General features: G+C 39.5%; 1 protein-coding gene across 2 annotated transcripts in view; it reads right to left on the reverse strand.

Moving 5' to 3' along the window:
• Positions 1-21,702, reverse strand: part of RPS6KA2 (ribosomal protein S6 kinase A2) — a 288,113-nt gene that overhangs the window by 81,729 nt on the left and 184,682 nt on the right. For both annotated transcript variants that reach the window (XM_054063331.1, XM_009557727.2), the window contains 2 exons: positions 16,421-16,537; positions 13,187-13,268 (listed from right to left, as the gene is read on the reverse strand). In XM_054063331.1, the coding sequence (XP_053919306.1) occupies positions 13,187-13,268; positions 16,421-16,537 (199 nt within the window). The remainder of the gene's footprint in view (positions 1-13,186; positions 13,269-16,420; positions 16,538-21,702) is intronic.

Raw genomic sequence — 21,702 nt, forward strand, 5'->3', positions numbered from 1 at the left:
TGTAGAAAAGTATGTACTAAAGTTTTTGTGACTAGTCTAACTGGAGAGCAGTTCGCCAGTTTAGTTCTGATACGGATAACACACGACTGGGGCTGGACAGTGAGAGGTGCACTTCTCAGAAGGGAGGGTTTAGATGGATCAGTCACGGAGCACGAAGCAAATGTTAACATCCACCCTGAACTATGCAGCGGCCCTGGCCACAGCTGCACTAGGCTGACTTCTCACTCTAAACACTTCTTCCATTAGGCTGCTTGAATGTGATAAACAGAGGCGATCGAATCTGATCTGGTCTAATAAAATGTTTTGGACAAACATTTTAAGTACAAAATTACAAATATTTTGGTTTATGAAATGAGTAAATAGTGTGTTTAAGGCATCACTGAAGAAACCTTGGATAGTAGTTTATTGTATAAAAACAAAGGCTCTCACTTAATTTAGGAGACATGAAGCCCTGACACAATTCCTGTTTGTAAATCATGCAGGATGAGGTTTATCAGGTTGCTTGTAACCCAGCCCTTTGAGCTGCTTGTGCACAAAATAAATGTGAATTTAGGACTCAAATATTTCAGGAAAATAGTGGTGTTTAATGTCAATGTTCAGGCAAACTAAACCTTCACTTTGCCCAGCCCCTGAGATACTATGTAGACACGCTTAACATAGTTCTGATGATATGTTTGCCTCGTTAAAATAAATGAACATCTGCAAGAAAGCTGTCTGTCACCGAAGATGCCTCCAGTCCCATCCACAAGTAGGGTGTGAAGTCAAAGCAAGGTCATTTCCTAAATTAGAACATAAGGAAAAGCCTGGTCTCATGTTATTACTGACACATTGGCTAATGCTTTGCGAACAGCAAGACTTGGCCACAAAAACAACAAGCGGAAACAGGCTGATCCAGTGTTTTCTCCTCCGAGGACAGAAACACAGTGCTCAAATAATCACCAATTTTTTCTGAGCCTGGACTCCACCACCATATAGGGACCCTCGTGGAAGATATGACTAAGTTCAGAGAGTCTCTGAGTGAAATCATGGCCCTAAAACAGCCAGTAGTGAAACTGCTGTTGACATTAATAGGATCTCATCATCTGCATCTCAAGCCCTGTATACAGTTCTGAAAATATACATAGCTGCTTGAACTTTGAAAGAATACCTAACCGAAGAGGAAATTTTCCTTTTTCCTATGTCACTGGGTAACTGTTAAGAGCTAAACATAAACTGTATTAAGCAACGACTAAAGGGAGACAGGAGGAGCAGATAAATATTTAAAGGACATAAACATGAAGGACAGAGAAGAATTATTTATCAAAATAAAAGGCAGGAGAGGAGGTAATTGAAACAGAAAAGGAGGAAATTTAGGCTGTGTCAGGCAAACCGTAACAAGATGAACACCTATAGAGAAGAATGAAAGGCTGGCATTGGAGCGTCATCACTTGACACGATTTAAAACAAAACTGGACAGGAAAAGTTAAATAATGATTTAGTAAGAAACCAGCCGGTCCTGGATGAGGGGAATGCGATTGTATCTTTCACTATGTGCTGCTTTGCTGCAGTGACTCCATCTCAATCAAGTATACTTTATAAAAAAACAACTTCTAGATTTCACTGTTATGCACACGTGTTTGGGAGACTGACTGAAACAGAACAGTCATTTGCACCAGAATTAATGCCTGTAACATTATGATAGAATATTCCAGAAAAAAATAAATCAGAAACTAAAAATTCATATTGGGAATGGTCTTGAAAACCCTGTGAAGAATATGCATGAGTAGTTTAACTTCCATACAGTGCTTACAATGCTGAGTTCTCAAACAACCTTACTAAAAGCCTTGTATCACTATGGCTGTTACCTCATAGGTGATAGCCGAAGATCAGACGGGTAATGCAGCTCCTCCAGGGCCACACAGCACAGCAGCAACCAGCCCCGTGGCAGCCCTTCTAGTGATTGCTTGGTGAACTATACTCCTCGCACGCACTGTGCAAACTTTCAGGCTTCCTCAGAGCTTTGATTTGGAAGTTACGTGCTTTGTTCTGCTTGTGAAAAAGTGCTCTAAAACTCTTTCATGTGAGAATCTCTCTATAGCAAACTAAAAAAACAATTGTTTTATAACAGCATGGCAGGTTTTTTGCCTATTTCTAACCAAGATGCATGTAAAGAATCCTCTGACACTGGCAAATGTCGTGTAGTGAGTTTGTCTTACGCCTTATGTGTGCCTCCTTTTTTGCGTTGTCAGTCTCACCTACAGCCACCCCTCAAATCCTTTCCACCCCCGTCCAGCAGCAGGGCTGAACAGCCTTGTTCCTGCCAAGGGAAGCCACCAAATGGCCTCTCTACCACTGCTGCAGCCAAGCAACCATCTTCCCTTACAGGCCCCTCTCGGGTCCCAAGACGAAAAGGTCAAGAAGATAGAGGATCCTCTGGAGAAGCTGGCAGACAGCTATCATCTGCTTTCCAACCACAGAAGAGATTGTATCTCCAAGTCTGTTGCCACCTCCAGTGCTTGGCTTGGTGAGTGTCAGCCTTTTACCATCCCAGAAAACTGCCCTTAGGAATCTGGGGTCACTAGCTCAACTGGGAACCACTGCGGGTCTTTTGGAACATGGGGATGTCTGTATTTCATCAGGTAGGAAAGTTAGCAAAATGAAGGCTGTGCATTTAGTGGAAAAGCCTAGGAAGAGCCTCCTATCTTCCTTGGTATCAAGGTCAAAACAAACTGCTTAAGAAACAGCCTTCTGCATAGAAGTCCACTCCTGGAGGCTCACTGGAGATGCCGAACAAAGCCACCGGCTATTTTCCTGAACAAAGCAAGAGTGATGGGGCACAAGCTGAGGGCCCATATTTTTCCCTTTATGGGGTAGGTATTCTAGGAAACAGAGATGGGCGGTAAAGGTGACCCAAATGCAGGAATGCTATGTGAAAATAAAAATATGAAATAGTCTTTCTAAACGTACATTTGAAATATTTCTTTCTTATGATAACATGCAAGGTTCAAGTTAGTACCCGCATCTATTTACATCCTACCTAGATGTAAGATTTTAATATTCTACATTGTATATTCTGTTGTATCCATAATGAAAATAAAATGGAATGGATCATTACTGACAAAACCTATATAGCAGCACAATCCCATAAACCTTAAACTCCCTCTGAGCATGAAATACGGCTCTGAGTTAACTGTGTCAATGATAACAATTGCCCTCTAAACGCCAACTATGTCATAGCACAAACGAAGTCTGAGAGATGACCAGGAACACAATACAGTTATCTGAGCAATTCAGGCTTTGCCCAAATTTACAAAAATAACCTACAACTGCTGAGAAAATGTCAATAAAATTACTGTGCCATGGAAACCTCTCGAGTGTGTCAATTACAGTTGCATGCAGATAGAAAATGCTGCAAACAAAATAGGAGAGGCTGTTGATGCTGATTGCTGGTCTCTGAACATCATCAAAACCTCCAGCTTGGAGCAAATTCCGCAGCCATGAGGACGCCGTAACTGACATGTGTTACCCACATGAAGAGTATAAAAACCACCAAGAATAATTTTGTTTCCGTTGAAACAACTCCCAGATGATAGTCTCCTATGCTGTGCCATCTAACTTTTATGGAGAGCCAGCTGAGTGCTAGAACACCTCCAGCAGCAGTTGTGAACAGAACACCTGGCCAGCTGTTTGGTGAAGGTTTACAAGTTGCAATGCTGTTGAGACTGTTGCCAGTGCAACTGACCCCCTGCCCTCTGCCCTCGCTCTGATTTAAAATGGCATCAAGTGGCAGTCTTCACCTCTATTATCTGTCCTCAAGCTTGAAAGGAAATAACGTTTTTCAGATATATTATGGGAACCAGTAAAAGCAGTGGGATGCAACTCCTAGAGGACGTTATGAATTAGGTTTCTAGACAACTGCAGCTACAGGCAGCTGAAATTGGTTAAATGACAATTATGTTGGATGCTGCAACTGGTGCAACTTATTCAGTGAACAAAACAAACAAATGCTTTTCGTATAGATAATGGATTTGTATAACAGTCAAAGACTTGCAGAGTCCATCAAGGAGGTTAAAAATCCCAGGGATATTTAGCTACTGTATTTCCAGTTTAGGTTTCCACTACAGCAACAAATTTATGCAAAAGTCCATTTGATTCATAGCTCTGATTATTTCAAATAGTTAATGCATTGTACAGAAGAGACATTTCCTAACAATCTCTTGTTCTGAATTCTTTCGCCACTAAATTCCATAATGCAGTAGATTGCACTTAAGTGGGGAGGAATGTTAATAGCATCTGCATTAGTATCTGACTATAACTTTTCATAAGGACATTGAGCACCGTGAAGAGGAGGCTGGCATAATTCGGTTAACAATACAGATAAGGAGATTGAGAAGAGTAACAGCAATAATAGTAACTGATTTATTTGTGGCAGTGATGTGAGCAGAGCCAAAGTCTTGAAACTCTTAAACTGAGGTACCAGTTCCTATACCAGACACAGTCTACCACAAAAGAACAGACTATATGACATAAATTCAAAGGAGATGAAAACTAAAAACATTTGAGCCTGTGTTTGCCAAAAGACCAATTTCTCTCTTCCTGTAATTGATGCACCCTTGTGCTACCAATAGCAAGCTCTTGGAGGTCAGACAGGACTGAAAGGCTCCCAGTGGTTCATTCACGTGCTGTGCAGATGACTCAATGGGTTGCCAGCAATAGCTTCTCTTTTTCAGCACTGGGTTTCTTAAAATTAGAAACATTACAAGCAAACAGAAAGCTTACAGATCTTCCTAAAGACAGCACAAGATAAACAAGATAAAAAAGTTTCAAGCCTGAACACCAAGCCAAAAGAAAACTAGAAAAGCAGATCTTCACATGAATATTCCCATTTTGGCCTCTGGGAAGCCAGGCAGAAGGAAAAGGGCAACAGGCAAGATGAAATAGTGACCACTGTTATGTAATGACTGGTAAAGCCGGACTGGTCTGGGTTATGTCCTGCCCACTGATTTATGCTTAATTTTGGAGCTAAACACATGACAGAAAGGGAATGGAGGTTGACAGCTACAGGCAACCATCAGGAACTGAAACCACCCTCCAGAACCACTGTTGTTCTGAGCAGCAATTCAGAAAAAGAGCCATATTACAAATCCTTCCACCCTAGGGCTGGCTTCTCCTAAGAACTTTCTCTTAATGCTATTCCCCAAAGGAACAAACATTCAATATCTCAACAATATGACCACTTTGACATCTTTGCAGCAGGACATTTTTACCTTTTCAATTAAAAAAAATGAATCTTTAACAATCTGGGTAAAGCAGTGGTACTGCCACGACTTCTGTCATGACATACACGAGCAGATGACATTTTGTTTGTCACCTCTGACTCACCTACTGTATAACTAAATCTTTTTCTTAACTCAGACATCTACAGAAAATGAACCCTGAGGAAGGAAAGGAAGATGAAAGATTCTCAGCATATGGTAGATGGAAGCTAGACATGATAACAATCTTTAAGATGTAGAAGAAAACTGCAGATATGGGACAGATGTTAGGAACCATTCTGTAATGGTAAGGATAGAGACAGTCTGAGAACAAGTTAGGCAAACATCAGTAATGACACAAAAGCATAGTTATGCCACCCTAGGTCACAGGTGGGCTCCCAGGACTTCTTCAGGAGACTTTCAGCTGAAGGATGAGTAGCAGTGCAAGGCATAGGGTGCCCTCCAAAAGTCACACTGGTGGGTTTAGCATGGCACAGACCCACACAGTGAAATGAGCTAGGCTTCCCAGGGCAGAACCAGACACTGCCACTTAGCCTCTGCTGTTGTCCTGGGGATCAGCTAGTCCTCAGTCCCAGTTACCTGGCCTAGGCAGAGCACTGTGCGCAGCCAGAGATGCCTGTCTTACTCTTGACTCTGGACTTATTCATTCAGCTGGAGCTTTGAGTCACACTTCATAGACCTTTCCAATTAAACTGTGCTTTTCTCTCCTCTCTCTGTGCTTTCAGCTATTGCTGGTGAGCGGTGTGAGGGCTGACAAAGGTCATTGCACCTCTCAGTCCCTTGCTGGTAAAAATGAGTTTTCTACAGATAAAATGGAACATACTTGTCAAACAGGATAAACATTTCACTGGTGGCTTCAGGACAAATGTCTGTATAGTCTCTTCATTCCTGAAATTCCACAAAAAGCAGCTAATGGCAATGTGCTGCTTTGCAATAAAAATATCAAATGTTTTATTTTCCATGAAGTGACAACCAATTTGGGAATAACTGCAAATAGCTGTCATTAGATATATAGTGCAATGAATACAAGAAAAATAATAATCCAAGGGAAAGCAAGCAATACCGAAAGCCCTTGATCAAGTCTACTACGGGGACTTTAAAGAATGAGTTTGTGTCTGAAAGATTTCTACTGATGGCACCTACAGAAGCTGCAGTTTCAAGTATCTCCACTGCTGCTTATTCGCTGTGTCAAGCACAGCAGGATCAATTGAAACTTAAAAGAGATAGATGGCAAATTGACTGAAAATTACAAGGCGATTTGCAAAATTACTTTGTATTATCAAAAAAGAAATGAGTATGATGGATTCCTCATTTGTGAAAAAAAACAAACAACCACCATTCCTTGACTGGCTGGAATAGCTGGGAGACACATGAAAATGCAACCTGCAAGAGCTGCTGGTTTTTTATAAGCTTTAAAGAACTCATTCTTTCAGTATTTCATCAACATAAGAGTGTGACTCTACAAATGCTTAGAACTTGCATAATTTGATCACAGGCGAAGAACATATCTTTCCTGCCAAAGAAATTGGTAGACTCGTTAGTGCTTTCTTCCTTTGACTCCATATTTGAATCTCCTTTGTGCTCTCTACGGAGAGAATATACAAATACCAGAATAACACAGCACTTTCAGCTGCTAATAGGGCCCATGGAACTGCTCAAGGATTAGAAACTAAGGGTATAGGCATCTTAATTTAGGGAAAAAGGTGGAAAAATTTAAGACAGCTCTATGCTATACCTAGCGAAAAACACGAACATGAGTGCATTCAATGTCTTCATAGAAATGTCTGAAACTTAAGTCTTAAACCTATGACTGCACTAGCAAGCAGTGTAGTGCAGCCAGCAATCTATAGAAAGTCACAGTAGGTGTTGGGACCTGAAGTCACCGCACACTTGATGTCACACATTGGTCCCATGGCTTGAATTCCCACAAGATGCTGGAGGGCACTGGGTGTGCTCCTGGCTTAGTTTCATGAAGAAGGAACCTAGCAGGGTCCTCTGAAACTGTTATGCCCAGCAAACCAAGGCACAGCAGGTGGGGATGACTAGAAGAATTGTTTCAAAATTCTGGAGTGAGTAAAAACTGACCGATGCTGCTGGATGCTAGGACTCCCAACACAGTTTCTGCTACACCACTGAAGTTTTCATGGAGTAAGCTGGAGTTTGCTTGTGACTCCTGTCCTGTCCTCTTTTTCAGGAAAATAAAACAAAGCTATTTCAGGCAGCAACATATTAAGCTGTTGAAGCTGCATTCCAAATGAGCATTTGACTATATAGTAAGCTAAATTTTGATATTACTGTAACAGCAGAGTTGTACTGGAACAAATGTGTGGATGGGAAAGGACTGGGCGTTATTGTCGCATTCACCTATATCGTACATGACGAGTGCAGATGTGTGTGCTTCTATGCTAATCAGTTTGGATAAATGACAGGGAGAAAGAGAGGGAGATTGATTATAAGTTTTGTCAGTATTTAGTCGAAGTCTTAAAAATTCCATCCTCCTCAGGAAAACAGGAAGAACTTGCTGTGTAGCAACTGGAGCAATACTTTTAAGAAGTGGTTCCTTTACAGAACTAAACAGCCAAAAATTTCATAAAAAGAAAGCTGAAATTTCCTTGGCATTTACAAAAAGCTCCACAAGGAACAACAGGGTTTTTTTTGTGTGAAAACAAACTAGCCTTGGTAGCCCTTGCTACAAAGAATTTCCAGAGTTCATTTCTTGAATGTTTAACAGTGGGAATTTTTGCCTGATAACAGCATCTGCACAATGTGAAGAGGCTGTAAGTTAATTGGGACTTCGTACAATGAGACGTCCCACGTGGCTTGAATAGAAACAGACAATAAAATCTTTAAGTGATGTAAGTTTACTTTATATGTAAAAGTTTTCCCTTCTCATCCAAACCTGAATCCAAACACTGTACAGAATCACTAGAGAGTATTAAGTATCTAACCCAGAAACTGACAATGCTCTTTAGTAAAACTTACGTAAATAAAATTCCAGCAATACTCTTTGTAATTATTGACCTGTCCAGTCTGCTATATATTCAGACTGCTATACTCTATAATATTTGCTGACATGTAATGCATTATTTGCATAACTACAATTCATTTTCCTGTGTATCAAAGAGCTAAGTTTATCTGAGCTGAAGGCTTTTTCTAATTCCTGCCTTATAAAGTTAAACTGTCCTTAGATTTTTGATTTGTTGGATTCTTGTTACCTTCAGACGGGAGGGAACCCACTGGAGTTCATCGTCTTAGATCTAAGTACCACAGCCATCACAAGGAAACTGAGTTGCATGCAGGGGAAAACTGAAGAAGTTGCGGGGAAGCTGCTACTAAAATTTTATCAATAGTTTAGATGGAAATCACAGTCCAGGTGGTGACTTCTAAATTAGTTGTTTAGTTTACAATTAATTGTAACAAATACCATTGATATAACACCCCTGAAACCACCATAAGCTCCCTGTGAGTACATAAAGCTGTTCTTACTTCTTACTGCGTCTATAACCATCACAGGCACTCAGCACAACTCTAAACCAATAAGTCTACTGGCTTAGACTAAGGGGATCATAAACTGCAAAGCACTTCAGGGCTTTTGATGAAAGAGATTTTTTTTTTCTAAGCCCCATATGCAGAAATTGCTAGACTCAATTCTCAGCGTCAAACAGGTTTCAGTGCTGAGATTTACACAGCCCATTACCAACAAGATTGGCAGATGCAGACTAATTCCTCATCACCCACCACATAACTTTGCTAGATCATCACTGTAATATTTGCAAAGTTCATAAGCCTTACATCAGTGAATTATGGCTTCATCCCACTTTCTGTAAGATTACATGTCTCCTGGAGGGATGGGTCTTTGATTTTCAAGCTCCAGAGGAAGCCCTTACATTCCAGCACAGTAACTTCTTGTGGATTTATGGGCATTTCACAGGTGTTTAATAAGGCTTACACTGTAAGCCATCTTAACAGCTCTTAGTCACAGAATCCTGAAGCACATCCAGTAAAGTTGAGGGAGCCCAAGGCACCCTGCGAGCAATAGTGAGTGAATCAAAATAATAAGCCTGCCCTTTCCCTCTGTCCCAGGCTTGCTGGTGAGTACAAGGCACACATTACACAGAATAAACAGTCACTGCTTTCTTTCTCTTTCCTCAGTCTCATGGTACATTCAGGCTGGGCAGTCAAGAGTCGCTGATATGTATCTGTAACTTTTAAAATGTATTGATTGACTTCATTATCTTTCAATTTTTTATCTAAGCATCTGATTTTCAAGAAAAAAAAAGAAGTAGAGTGTAATGAAGACTTAAAAGTAATGTTTCAGGATAATATTTAACAGTATTATCTAATGACATTCTAAAAGACAAAAAACTCATTCTTGGAAGGTATTTAAGTGGCTAAAGGTCTTTGAGCACCTGGATGACCCCCAAAGGGTTTATATTTGCAAAGGTAGGTATTAGAGTACTTTAATTTAATAAACAGTGTTTCAAAGTCAGATAAGTTAGAGTTATACATACATGCAGCCTTGAATCTGATGTATTTTCATCTGGTACCTAACAGACATAATATTTTCAAACATTTTGGACAAGTTTTTCCTAAAAATAATAAGTAGAATGAAATGTTTATCTGGTTTATTCAGGAAGTTCTCTGCTTTAAAAACCACATACCCACAAGCTCCTGCAAAACGAAATGAGGCATGAAGGAAAGAGACTTTTGTGGCATGCTTTAATTTCCAACCAAGAGGAGCGGTGGTGTTCTTGCTTTCAAGGATCCATGCTGCTATGGGTCCTTATTCACATCTACTCTACATTTTATGTAAAACTTCATGAGGTAAAGATTACTTTAACTTTCACAAATATTTGTGTGTACAGCATGTGTCTGCCAACTTTTACGATCTAAACCAGAATGCTTTGGAGTCTAACTCTCCCTTCACAGCAGGAATGGTTCTGTTGTTTAGCAGATCTTTTTCAAGTTTACATCTACAAATGCAATTGATCTACATCGCCTCTTTTGTATCAAACAACTTTTTTGAGCTGTAAATGTTTGAAGAGTGCTGCTGCTGATTGCGGTACACTTCTTATACTACTGTTTGCTTTTGGTGATGTTGGGATCACGCTAACAAGGGACAACTACAGGGAAAAGAGGCAAGAAGGAACAGACTCACTGGAAGAAGCACTGTTTTGTACTTCTGCTTCTTCCTAAACATTACCAGCCAGCTGTGGCCAGAGTCAGGCTCCTGTGATAGGAAACCCTTCAAAAGGTCCCAACAGAGTTGTTCTTCGGAGTAAAGAACAAAGCTAGTTTTAACCCATTTAGCTTTCTCATGTTGTTATTTACCTGGGGTTTAATTCTTCAGACAAATCCAGAAGAGAAACAACGAGTTTTGCTACCCCGTCCTATTTACTTTTCTTTCTCATTTCTCTATTTTATATTTTGCAAATTTGTTTCCCTAAAGAAAATAACTACTAGGATATTCAAAGCCGTGTCAACATGCCAATGGCACTGGCACTGAGATCTTTGACTTTCCTGTTCCATGCTGTACTGTGCAGAGTACAGGCTGGGAAGCAAAATAATTCAGAAATTTGCCTCGTAGCATGCCTTTTGTCAGTAAATACTGACTGCAGTGCTAACAAGTATTTATGCCTTTGCTCCCATTACTTGACATGGTAATAAATACTTCACATTGAAGTCACTTCCAGTCTTTTCAAGTGTAGGTAGGCGGCAACAGTTCAGCATTCTCACTTAAAAGATGAAATTAAGCTGTCAGAAAATTTATCTCTGTGCCAAAAGTTACATGGAAGCTCACTGACAGCAATCCTCATTGTTACTCTTCTCACTTTCCCTGTGCCAGCTGGGATTACCTTCATTTGTGTACTTCCAGTTAAACAGCTGTCAAGTTTAAGTTATTTGTAGAAATCAGTGTGGACAAATTAGTTCCTGCTGAGGTAGTGGTTATCTTGAGATTGCTTGGAAAACCAGAGCTACCAGTCACATGGGTAAGTAGTCTGAATGGGAGAGAAATGCAATCTAGCAAAATCACAAAGCAGCCACAACTTTTGGATCTTGTGACCCGTGCCTGAGAAAGCAATAAATAGCATGCTGTAATGGCCAAGGGAGGAGAGAAGCAGTGGTTCTGTGCTATACGAGTTCTGTGCTATATAACAAACCAAAGAAATGCAAACAGAGAGATGACTGTTCTTGATGGGACAGAAATTTGATAGAACACTTTGGGTAGCTTAAAATCACCACCTGAATTTTGAGATTTCCTAAAATACTGCCACAATAGAGATTTTTTTTTCCCCAGTGTAATCTATCACGACAGGTTTACCTATCAAATATTAAGTAACAATCATGTGTTTGGGGATGAAGAAGAAACTCTCCCCCCATCCAAAGCTCTTTCAGCTCAACACACCTCAGAGTTACACAGAAAAAGAGGGAATACCTGATTTTTACCTTGGGTAAAAACTTCTGTGTTTTCAAAAGAAACAGGAATAAGTCTCTGGTAAACGTTGACATCAGAGGGATCAGAGAGTCCTTCCTCAGACACCATGCCAGGCAGGAGATGGCTTTCCCCAGGGAGGAAGGCTCTGAGAGTTAAGTTCAGCTCAGTTCAGGCATTTCACAGTCCTACTCTTGGTTGAGAAGTCAGAGAATCCCTCTTCTGTGATTGTATGTATTGGATACACAGCCCTGACCTTTTAATGTTATGTATTATGTCCAGCACTACTTAAGTGGTTATTTACATCACACTGTCCTGCCTGAACAAACTTTCTCATCTACATTCCAAACAAAAATATCAGCATGCCAGCACCACTTCAAACTAACGTTTCTTTGAAAAGGCTTTTCTAAAGGAAAGGACCGTGCAAATACCTGGTTTGCTGCTTCCCTATTTTGACTAGTACTCAGAAGAGGTGCTGTGTCTGCCTGCCACCACCTGCTGTAACTCTAGCTTGCAATTACCAGTGGCTTCATTCTTCTTTCGGTTCCCCAAACTGAAGCATGCTAAACCAATTTGAATTTTTAAGCCATCAGAACTATCTAAAAATGATTTCTTTTCACATTAGTATAGCAATTCAGTCACTATACTGCATTGTGCAAACCAACATTTTCCAAGAAAAAGCAAAAGCGCTGCTCTGGGCAAAACGAATGCTGTCCACCTTATCTGCAGAAAGTGTCAGATTTTGAGGGGAGAAAACAGAGTACAGTGCTAGGTTAGGGAAAAAAGAAGACAACTGGATCTTCGTGTTTCTGTGGAGGAAAAAACCAGTAAGCACTTCATCTAAGACAGAACTTACTCTGTTTGCTTTTCAATCTCGTGCTTTACTAGCATTTTCTGCTTTTGTCTGAGTGAGGCTGTAGCAGCCAGTGGCCCCAGAAGAGGATGACCAGATATAAACATCAATCATTTGGCTCCTGCCTACTACAGACCATGCACTGACAGCATGATCTCAACAACTTCAGAATGACTCTTCACACTTGAAAATACACTCCCATGAATTTTCAGGCATACAGAGAGAAGCATCATCTGGAAGGCCTTTCTGACCAGTAGGAGAGATGGTTTACTTCAGCAATATCCTTTTAAATATCCTACTTAAAAATACTTACTTCAGTTTACTTCAGCAACAGAAAGATACTGCCACTGTGATACAAATGAATATGTGCCTGATGGAATATAGAATCTACCATCAAGAATGTGAAGAAAGGATGCAGCTGTAAAACTGCAAAGCCCCACTTTCACACTGTGTAGATAAACTTTTCTTTTTTTGTGTGTATTTTTTAAAGCATTCACTACAGCAAGGCAGAATTTTGGAGGGTGTCAGAGACATATTTTTGCTCTCTTATGCACTGTAAGATGGCAGCAACGCAAAAAATGGCAAGAAAAGCAAACAACAAAGTAGCACTGAAACGGAGATTGCGGCCACTGTCACAATCCTTACCTTTCAGAGTTGCCTTCTTAAGTACTTTCATGGCATAAAGCTGACCTGCATCAGATCCTTTGATCTTCCTCACTAGAAATACCTGTAAAAAGCAGACATCTTCTGTAGGTAAGTACTAAACTTCCAGTTACAGGCTTTGTTACATTTGACACAGGAATAAATAATACAGATCAGGAAATCTAGTGAAAATTATTAGTTGAAAATACATTATGTCTATTTCACCTGCAACTGGTAGAGCTAGCTCTGGAAATCTTCAGTTTTAAGCCTTTACCACCTCACAAAGAAAATATGTTCAACATTATTACTCACATTATTAATCATTATTAATTATTAATTATTAATTAAAGATGGACGAATAGTCAGAATCAGTGTTCACACATTTATTCATATCCCAACCAGCTTTACATGAAAAAAAGTTTTATCCCATTTGGGCTTGGGAATGTGTAGTGTCTTAAAATTATTGCCATCAATTAAATTAAGGAAGAAAGATAATTTAGTCTAGTTTATGCCATAAGTCATGAATGATGACTTGCCTAAGATGTAGTTGAAGCAAAAAGTTCATACAGTTGAAAATCTGTTTAAGCATACTTAAAAAAAGTAGGACTACTTAAATTAACAAGCAGGTTATAATAACGAAGACAGATTTTGCTGCTATAGTCTCCAAAGCCACATCTTGTGATTGTATAAGTTTGTAATTAAAATAAAATAAAATTGTAGCTAAAACTCTATCTTTTTTTTATTTATTTTACTCCATGTATCTATTTTCTGCCTCTCAGTGCATCTGAACACTGGAAGGGTAATGAAAAAAAGAATCAGTAATTGAAATTAGCCTTTTAAAAACTTCCAGTGTTTTTTTTATAAATGAAAATAATGAAAATAAACAAATATTTTAGCCAATTCCTAGGGCTTACTCTGTCTGCTGAGGTCAGAAATACCAGAGAAGAGTGTCTCTGTTTTTTTTTTTATTTCAGCACTTGTGTTACTGGACAGAAGCAGATGCCAAATGCAGAAATAAACACACATAGCGTAAACTTATAAATTAAAAAAAGCTTGGTGAAATTATGTAACTAACAGATGCTAGTCGGATTACAAAAATCAGTGGTAATTATTCTACTAATTACCTATTCAGGAACCATGCAACTTTGTTAACTGTCACCACCTAAAATATAAAAAGCCAAAGAAAGAAAGAAATCTGTTTCTAGCACATTATTTGCAATTTGAAAGACTCTTCCTCTTGAAAAAAAAAAATCTGTAAACAGATTATAGTTTTCTCAAACAACTTTTGAGGAAAGGTTTGTGGGGAAGGACAACAACTTTTAACAACAAGGTACAGAAATTGGGAAAATAAAAAAGAAAAAAAGTTAAATTCTCTCTGAACATCCTAACAAGAGGTCTTATATCTGACAGCATCACAGCACTTCTACCATACAATATGATACATTTTTGGTGAGACTTTCCTTCTCAAGATGTTTCCTGTGCGTATGAGATATGCACAGTTCCTCATCTGAACTGCCCTAACTAGCTGAGCTTGGGCACTTGTTGCTTGTTCACATCTCCTGTTTCCTAGTTTGATGAACATAAAAATACCTCCAGTATTCTCAAATGATGGGAACAAGTGATGAAATCTGGATGTGACCGGAACACGTAAGACTTTCTGAAGTGTTTTTTATTAACATTTATAATAAATTAAACTCAGCTGCTCCAGCATTTACAAGAAGGCAATTCATTTGGAATTTCAGCTAGACAGAGAAATGTTGGGATACTTTTCGATCTATTTTTTGCATTACATTGAAAGGGAAGGAAAAGCCAAAAGCAAGCCTGCCTAAACACTAGATTTTCAGCTGTATTTTTATAAAAATAGTTATGGAATCTTTATCCAAATAAACAAACCCCCAAATCCTTAAGATAATGGTATTAAGCTGTACTACACATAAAACAGCACAGCATGCTGCATCTGCAGAAATATTAGGCAGCAGCTCTAGAAATATCTGTCATACAATCTTGCAAAACTTGTAATACCCGTATTGCTGTAATAAGCAAAATTATCAGTTTATGTTACTAGTCACTAGTCAGCTGTTCCCTGTGGCACAGGATAGAACACTTGTCTGTATTCCCTCCAAAACAGATGAGTCAAGAACAGTGTGTGCTGTTTCAGAGGACATCAATATAATCATCAAACCAAAAAGGAAATAGAACAAATGAAAATGCAATGTATTGCAAAATGATGTCATCCTTCTGATTTTTTTAAAGGTAAATTTTCATTGTTCTTAAAACCACCTAGTGGTCCTGGAGGGTTTACTAGGCTGGGTATATTAGCTATAATACTAGTTTGCCAGAATAGCCAGGCATGTGGCTGAGCATGACTTCCAATTTTCCAGTTTGATATGCATGCAAACACCTCACATTATTATTACCTGAACTAGCAGAACTCTGCTCCTTAGCTAGAGCAATAGGTATGTCAGCAATCTAGTAAGCTAGGCAAGTGCTGTGACTTTCGAGAGTGTTCAAAACACTCCCTCTGACACTAAAGGCATCTTCCGTAATTCTGCATCAAATTATTTGGGCCTCGGGTGAACAACTTGAAACCAATCAGTTTGCAGCCTCAGAAAATTATGGATTTGAACTATTAGCTCAAATACCAAGATGATGAAAATTTAGGTGGTTGGGGTCCGCATAAGGAACACACAGCAGACTCCCCTCCCCTGTGTCTTTGCTGCTCTGAGGAATTTACCCGTCTCATGTAAGACACAGGAATTGATTCATAATCACGCACAACTCCTAAGAGGTATGATGTCCCCACTCACACTGATCTCCAGTGAACTGGGTGGAGTATACCCCAAAATCAGAACTCCTTTTAGGAAGAAATGGTATAGACTAGGCACTTTGCTTACAAAATACTCAAAGCTATAAGGCCAACTTGGACAGTTAATAACAAAATACATGAGTGCAATCAAAGAATCTAATTTTATGAACAGTGATGTTCATTAATGCTCACTTGTGCTCACTAGTCCAGATCCAGAGCCATAAGTAGAATTTTCTGAACTGTTTCATATACCAGGATCCAGCCAAAAGACAAAAACGTTATCAAAAGGAAGATAGAAGGGGTTTGAGTTTACTTATCTGCCTTTACAATATAATTTATATATAGACAAAGTTACCATCATAAATGAACTCAGAAAAAGGACATGACATTTTCAATGTTGCTCTAGGTGATTAGATGGCATTAAAAATTACCTTCCCATATGAACCTTGTCCTAATACTTTCAGCAGCTCAAACTGAGAGGGATCTGCTTTTTCAAAACCTTCCTTCACATGATGACTGATATCTATTTCCTTCACGATACCTTCTTCCTGCAAAAGAAACAACAGAAAACAAAATTCCGCAAATCAGAGCTGCTATCGTAAGGAAACATATTGTTTGTTTAAATCTCATCTTCTATGACGCTACAATCAGGTATGAAATTTTGAAAATAGAAATAAATGCTTGTCCACATATTTCACGTGCTTGTTACTGACCGGGGAGGGTAATGTCAGCACATCGAAGCCTGTTGCTTCTGTTTATTGAACCTCAAGATATGACTATATAAAGATAGAATATGCAAGGCAAAACACAAAAATACACTGCAGAGCTTGGTGTGCCCATCATAGACCTTGCTAGCAGAGTGGTGTGTACTCTGATCGTGTACTCAGGGACTCCAGCACACTTCTCTCAACATGCTTTCTCAGTGTCCCTCAAAGCATAATTTAAATCCATCTTTAAAAACTCGCTTAGTTTCAAGTAGGAATTCTTATGAGTAGGCAATAAAGAAAAGGCATTGCTAAAAGTAGCCCTCACTACTTACCTCAAAGAGTGGATAGTTACTACTAGTAAACTACTAAACAGAAAAGAAATTAATGATTTAGATGTGGAAATGGGGTGGTGGTGGGAGGAAGAATGAATGACATATGCTTTCTTGCTTGCAGGAACCAGCTTTAGATCCTTTGAAATTTCCAGGTACTTTAGTTAGAATATTTCCACTGTCAACAGACATTCCTTAAACCATCCATTGAACTAGGACTTCTATCTTGCAAGCTGTGAATTACAGCATTTGTTTTAGTTGTTTGTTTTATGTTATTATGATATGTTCTTCTAAAAAGAGAGCGACTCAGTCATGTTAGACCTAGAGGGACTACATAGAGTTTACAGCAACCCAGAAAGTCATTGAGCTGAAAAGAAACCTGGAAGAAAGGACCTGCTTTTCAAGGACACAGCAGTGAGGAAAGGTAATATTTACATGTCTTTTTATTTCTGCAGTGTTTTGTACATCTACATTTGGATTCTTTTCTATTCAAACTAATTGTTCTAACTGCTCTACAACTAAAACGTGGATTTTGAGTACAAAACCTTCTTGTTTAATTTCTCACGTCAAAGGGAATTACTCGTTTAGGAATAGGTTTGAATATTTCTGCACCCAGCAGAAGTAACTGGAATCTCATAAACCCTTTTTTTTACACGGAATTTTGCTGCAATTGTCCTTATTCCCCAAGAAAATATCTTGATAAAAACTGGAAATATAACATTCATTTTCCATTCTTAAAAATTAATGAGGACAAAATAGAAATAACAACCCAAAATGAAAATGCATTCAAAAAGACATTTGGCCAAACCACATTAATATACTAAATGAGAATAAATTTTATTCCTTTCTCCTCCAGAAAAATTGCTGTCACTTTCTACCAGCTGTAAGTCATCTGGTGCATAGCTAGCGTGACCCAGATTGTTCCATGTACTGTAGCTTGCCTACCCTGCCTCTTTACACTCATGTGCTTTGGAACAGGGACTATATCCTCTTTTTGGTTTGGAAAGCTTGCTCTACTTTGTGCATGCCACCAGAATCATGGAAAATAATCACCAGTTGACAGCAACTCACTTTTCTGATCCTAATTCCTCTAGTTAAAGTTTGCCTGAAAAGAAATTCTTGAAACCCATGACCAGTTTTCAAAGAGAGATTTAAAGGTTTTCTGTACATAACTGCCAAGACCTCCCCTCCTATTTTTCTGGATTTAACTGCTGCGTAAGCCAGAGTCTCTTTCTGATATTAAAAATGCTCATTTTTTCAGTTTTTTTCTAGGTGAGTGAAACAATAATAAATCGATACAAACCTGCACCAAAACAGTACTAGCTGTTCCCTAAAGAATGCAGGAATTACGTACATGCTGTTATCAAAAGATTTCATATCAGGGGACATACAGCTCTAGGTAAACTGCCTGCAGCTCAAAGATTTGCAAACTGATAAGAATATTATTTCAAGTTTAGGCCATCCCTCCACACTACAGCTTAGGACTGCAGGGCTCACCACCCATCTTGTACATCTGTTTCTCAGTAAGGCTAAAAATTATTCTCCATAGAGTCAGGCTCCTGAACCACCTCTACACCAGATCTTGCACCCTTGCATGCTTGGAATTTTGCTCTCCATTGAGCATAGGCAGAGCCTGGGAGGTTTAGCTTCTGCAGGTCAGTCTCTTTGTACAGACACCTGCCTGTCAGCTATCATATGATAGAAAAAAATGCATGTTTTCTGAAGTCAGAGCAGCTTGAGGTGAGGGCACCTAGTCACCATTTCATGATTTTGCCCATCTCTGTTTTGCACAGAAGCAGAGCACAGCAAGGATCATCCACTGCAACCAGGTGAAGCGGGACATGGATCTGAATTTTGAAATGTATTCATGTGACAATATTCTGCAAAAAAGAAACTAACCTCAACCTTACGTACACCAGATATCTTCTTCGTATTTACTTCTTTGAGTTGACACCTTGATCTCAAAAATTGTGGATGATATCTACTGCATTTAGACATTATCTAAAGCAAAACCCTTTTTAGTTCACTTAGACTGTATTTCAGTCTGAACCATGGAATCATCTCAGCTACATCTGCAAGTTTAAATGACGAGTAAGTTTCAATTTGTCCATTCAGATCAGTCAGAGGCCTACATCCTTATTGTGGTAATATTAAATTTAATATAACCTCTTTAGGCTCATGAAATGTGTTCAGTTGCAAGAATACACTGGAAGTATTAAAATGATGATTACACAGCTTGCTTAATAATAATGCTTAAAAAAATCTGGTGTTCACAGACAATAGCATAATTAATTCATAATTTACAACACAAAGAAACCCACTTTAATTACATGCATCTTTAATTAAAATCTCAGAAAAAGATTATTTAACAAGAATGGCACCAAATACAAAGACTAGCAGTGTTTATCAGAAGGGCACAGATTTTAAAGACGGAAAATCCCTGTTAAATTATGTGACTTCATAGAAATATAAAAACGTTGCTTAGAAGGGGCTTCTGAGGGTCATCTAGTCCAACAACTTCTGCCCAAGACTTCACTGACACTTGACCAGACCAGCTGAATTTTGTCTACTATGGTTCTTAGTGTCTCAAACAATAAGGCTTGAGCCACTTCCTATGGAATATTATTCTCTTTCAGTCTGCCTAGCTCAGAAATGTCCATAGTCATTTTAATCTGCCTGCTACATGGGTCCTTAGGAGGAAGAAAGATATTTCTCTAGGAAGGCAGGATTTCCTGTGGATTTCCTGTGGTCTCCTCACTAGAAAGGGTCAGCAAAGCAAAACTGAAGAAAAGCATGTCAGACAGCTCCTTTTTCACCACTCATCACTACAGTGGCGTTACTTGTGCACTGTCCAAGCGGTAAATAGTGTTTTAGCTGGTATGACTAATTCACTTCCCACTGGAGCAAAAGGTCAAACTGTCAGTACTTGAGACTGAAGATGGACACAGCCCCTCAAAGGAAATATATGCTGATGTGTTTGCACACATGCATCCGTTTGCCTTGCATGTATTTCTATATTCCTTATATTAATTTGCTGCATGAATTCTAGAACAACTTCTATTTGCTTGCTTTACCTTACTAGAAAGAAAGCCCAACTCAACAATTTTACAGTTCCCTTTAAATATTCTTGCTTATTTGTGATTTTCCCTTATGATTTATGTCTTTTGAAGCTACATTGTGTTAAATTAAAGTGGAACGTGGCATACTTTTTCTTAGGTACCAACGATTAGAGTGTATACGTATTGTGTTTGCATGGCAAGGTTTTTGTAGCAAGGGGGCTACAGGGATGGCTTCTGTGAGAAGCGGCTAGAAGCTTCCCCTATGTCCAACAGAGCCAGTGCCCACCAGCACCAAGACAGACCTACTGCTGGCCAGGGCCAAGCCCATCAGCAATAGTGGTAGCACCTCTGGGATAACGTAGTTAAGAAGGGGGAAAAAGCTACTGCACAACAGCAGCTGCAGCCACAGAGAGAAATCAGAATACATGAGAGAAACAACTCTGCAGACACTAAGGTTAGTGAAGGAGAGGGAGGAAGTGCACCAGGTGCTGGAGGAGAGATTCCCCACCAGCCTGTGGTAAAAACCATGTTGAGGCAGACTGTCCCCCTGCAGTCCATGGAGGTTAATGCTGGAACAGATATCTACCTACAGCCTGTGGAGGACCCCACACCAGACCAGGGAGATGCATCTAAAAGAGGCTGTAATCCTATGGAGAGCCCACACTGGAGGAGGCTTCTGGGAGGACCTGTGGACTGATAGGGAGAGAGAACCTATCTCTCTCCCTATCCCATGCTGGAGCAGGTTTGCTGGCAGAACTTGTGACCCCATGGGGGACGCACACTGAAGCAGTCTGTTCCTGAATGACTGCACCCCATGGAAGGGACCTGCACTGGAGCAGTTCACGGTCAACTGCAGTCTGTGTGAAGGACTCACTTTGAAAAAATTCAAGGGACTGTCTCCCATGGGAGGACCCTCATGGTGGAGCACAGGAGAAGTGTGATGAGTCCTCCCTCTGAGGAGAAGGAAGGAGTGGTAGAGACAATATATGATGAACTGATCAAAATCTTCACTCCCTGTCGCCCTGTGCCACTGGCCAGGGGAGAAGTTAGAACAAGTTAGAAGTAAAGTTAAGCCTGGGAACAAGGGAGGAGGTAGGGGGAAGGCATTTTAAAATACAGTTTTCTTTCTCATCACTCTTCTTTGATTTGATTGGTAATAAAATAAATAAATTTCCTTAAGTTTAGCCTGTTTTGCCCATGACAGTAACTGGTGAGTGATCTCTACCTGTTCTTATCTTGACCCATTAGCCTTTCATTATATCTTCTCTCCCCTGTCCATCTGTGGAGGGGGAGTGATAGAACGGCTGCAGTGGGTACCTGGCATTCAGCCAGGGTCAACCCACCACATATTGAAACCCAAACTATCAGAGCACAAGCACTGTGGAAAGATATCCAAACAACTTTTGCTCTGAGTTGCATCTCAGGGACTTCTCCAACACAGATTTTTTTTCACTGGTCCAGCAAAAGCAGCATATTTGCACTAGGAATTTGCATGAAAACAATAAGATTGAGAGAGTCACAATACAGATGAAGCCTGCACACTCAAGAAGCTGTTTTGATGGAGAGGATTTCACTCTGGAAAAAAACATGAGCCAACTTCCAAAATGGTTTTGATCAA

The sequence above is a fragment of the Cuculus canorus genome, chromosome 3, assembly GCF_017976375.1.
Source record: "Cuculus canorus isolate bCucCan1 chromosome 3, bCucCan1.pri, whole genome shotgun sequence".
NCBI classification, from domain to species: domain Eukaryota; kingdom Metazoa; phylum Chordata; class Aves; order Cuculiformes; family Cuculidae; genus Cuculus; species Cuculus canorus.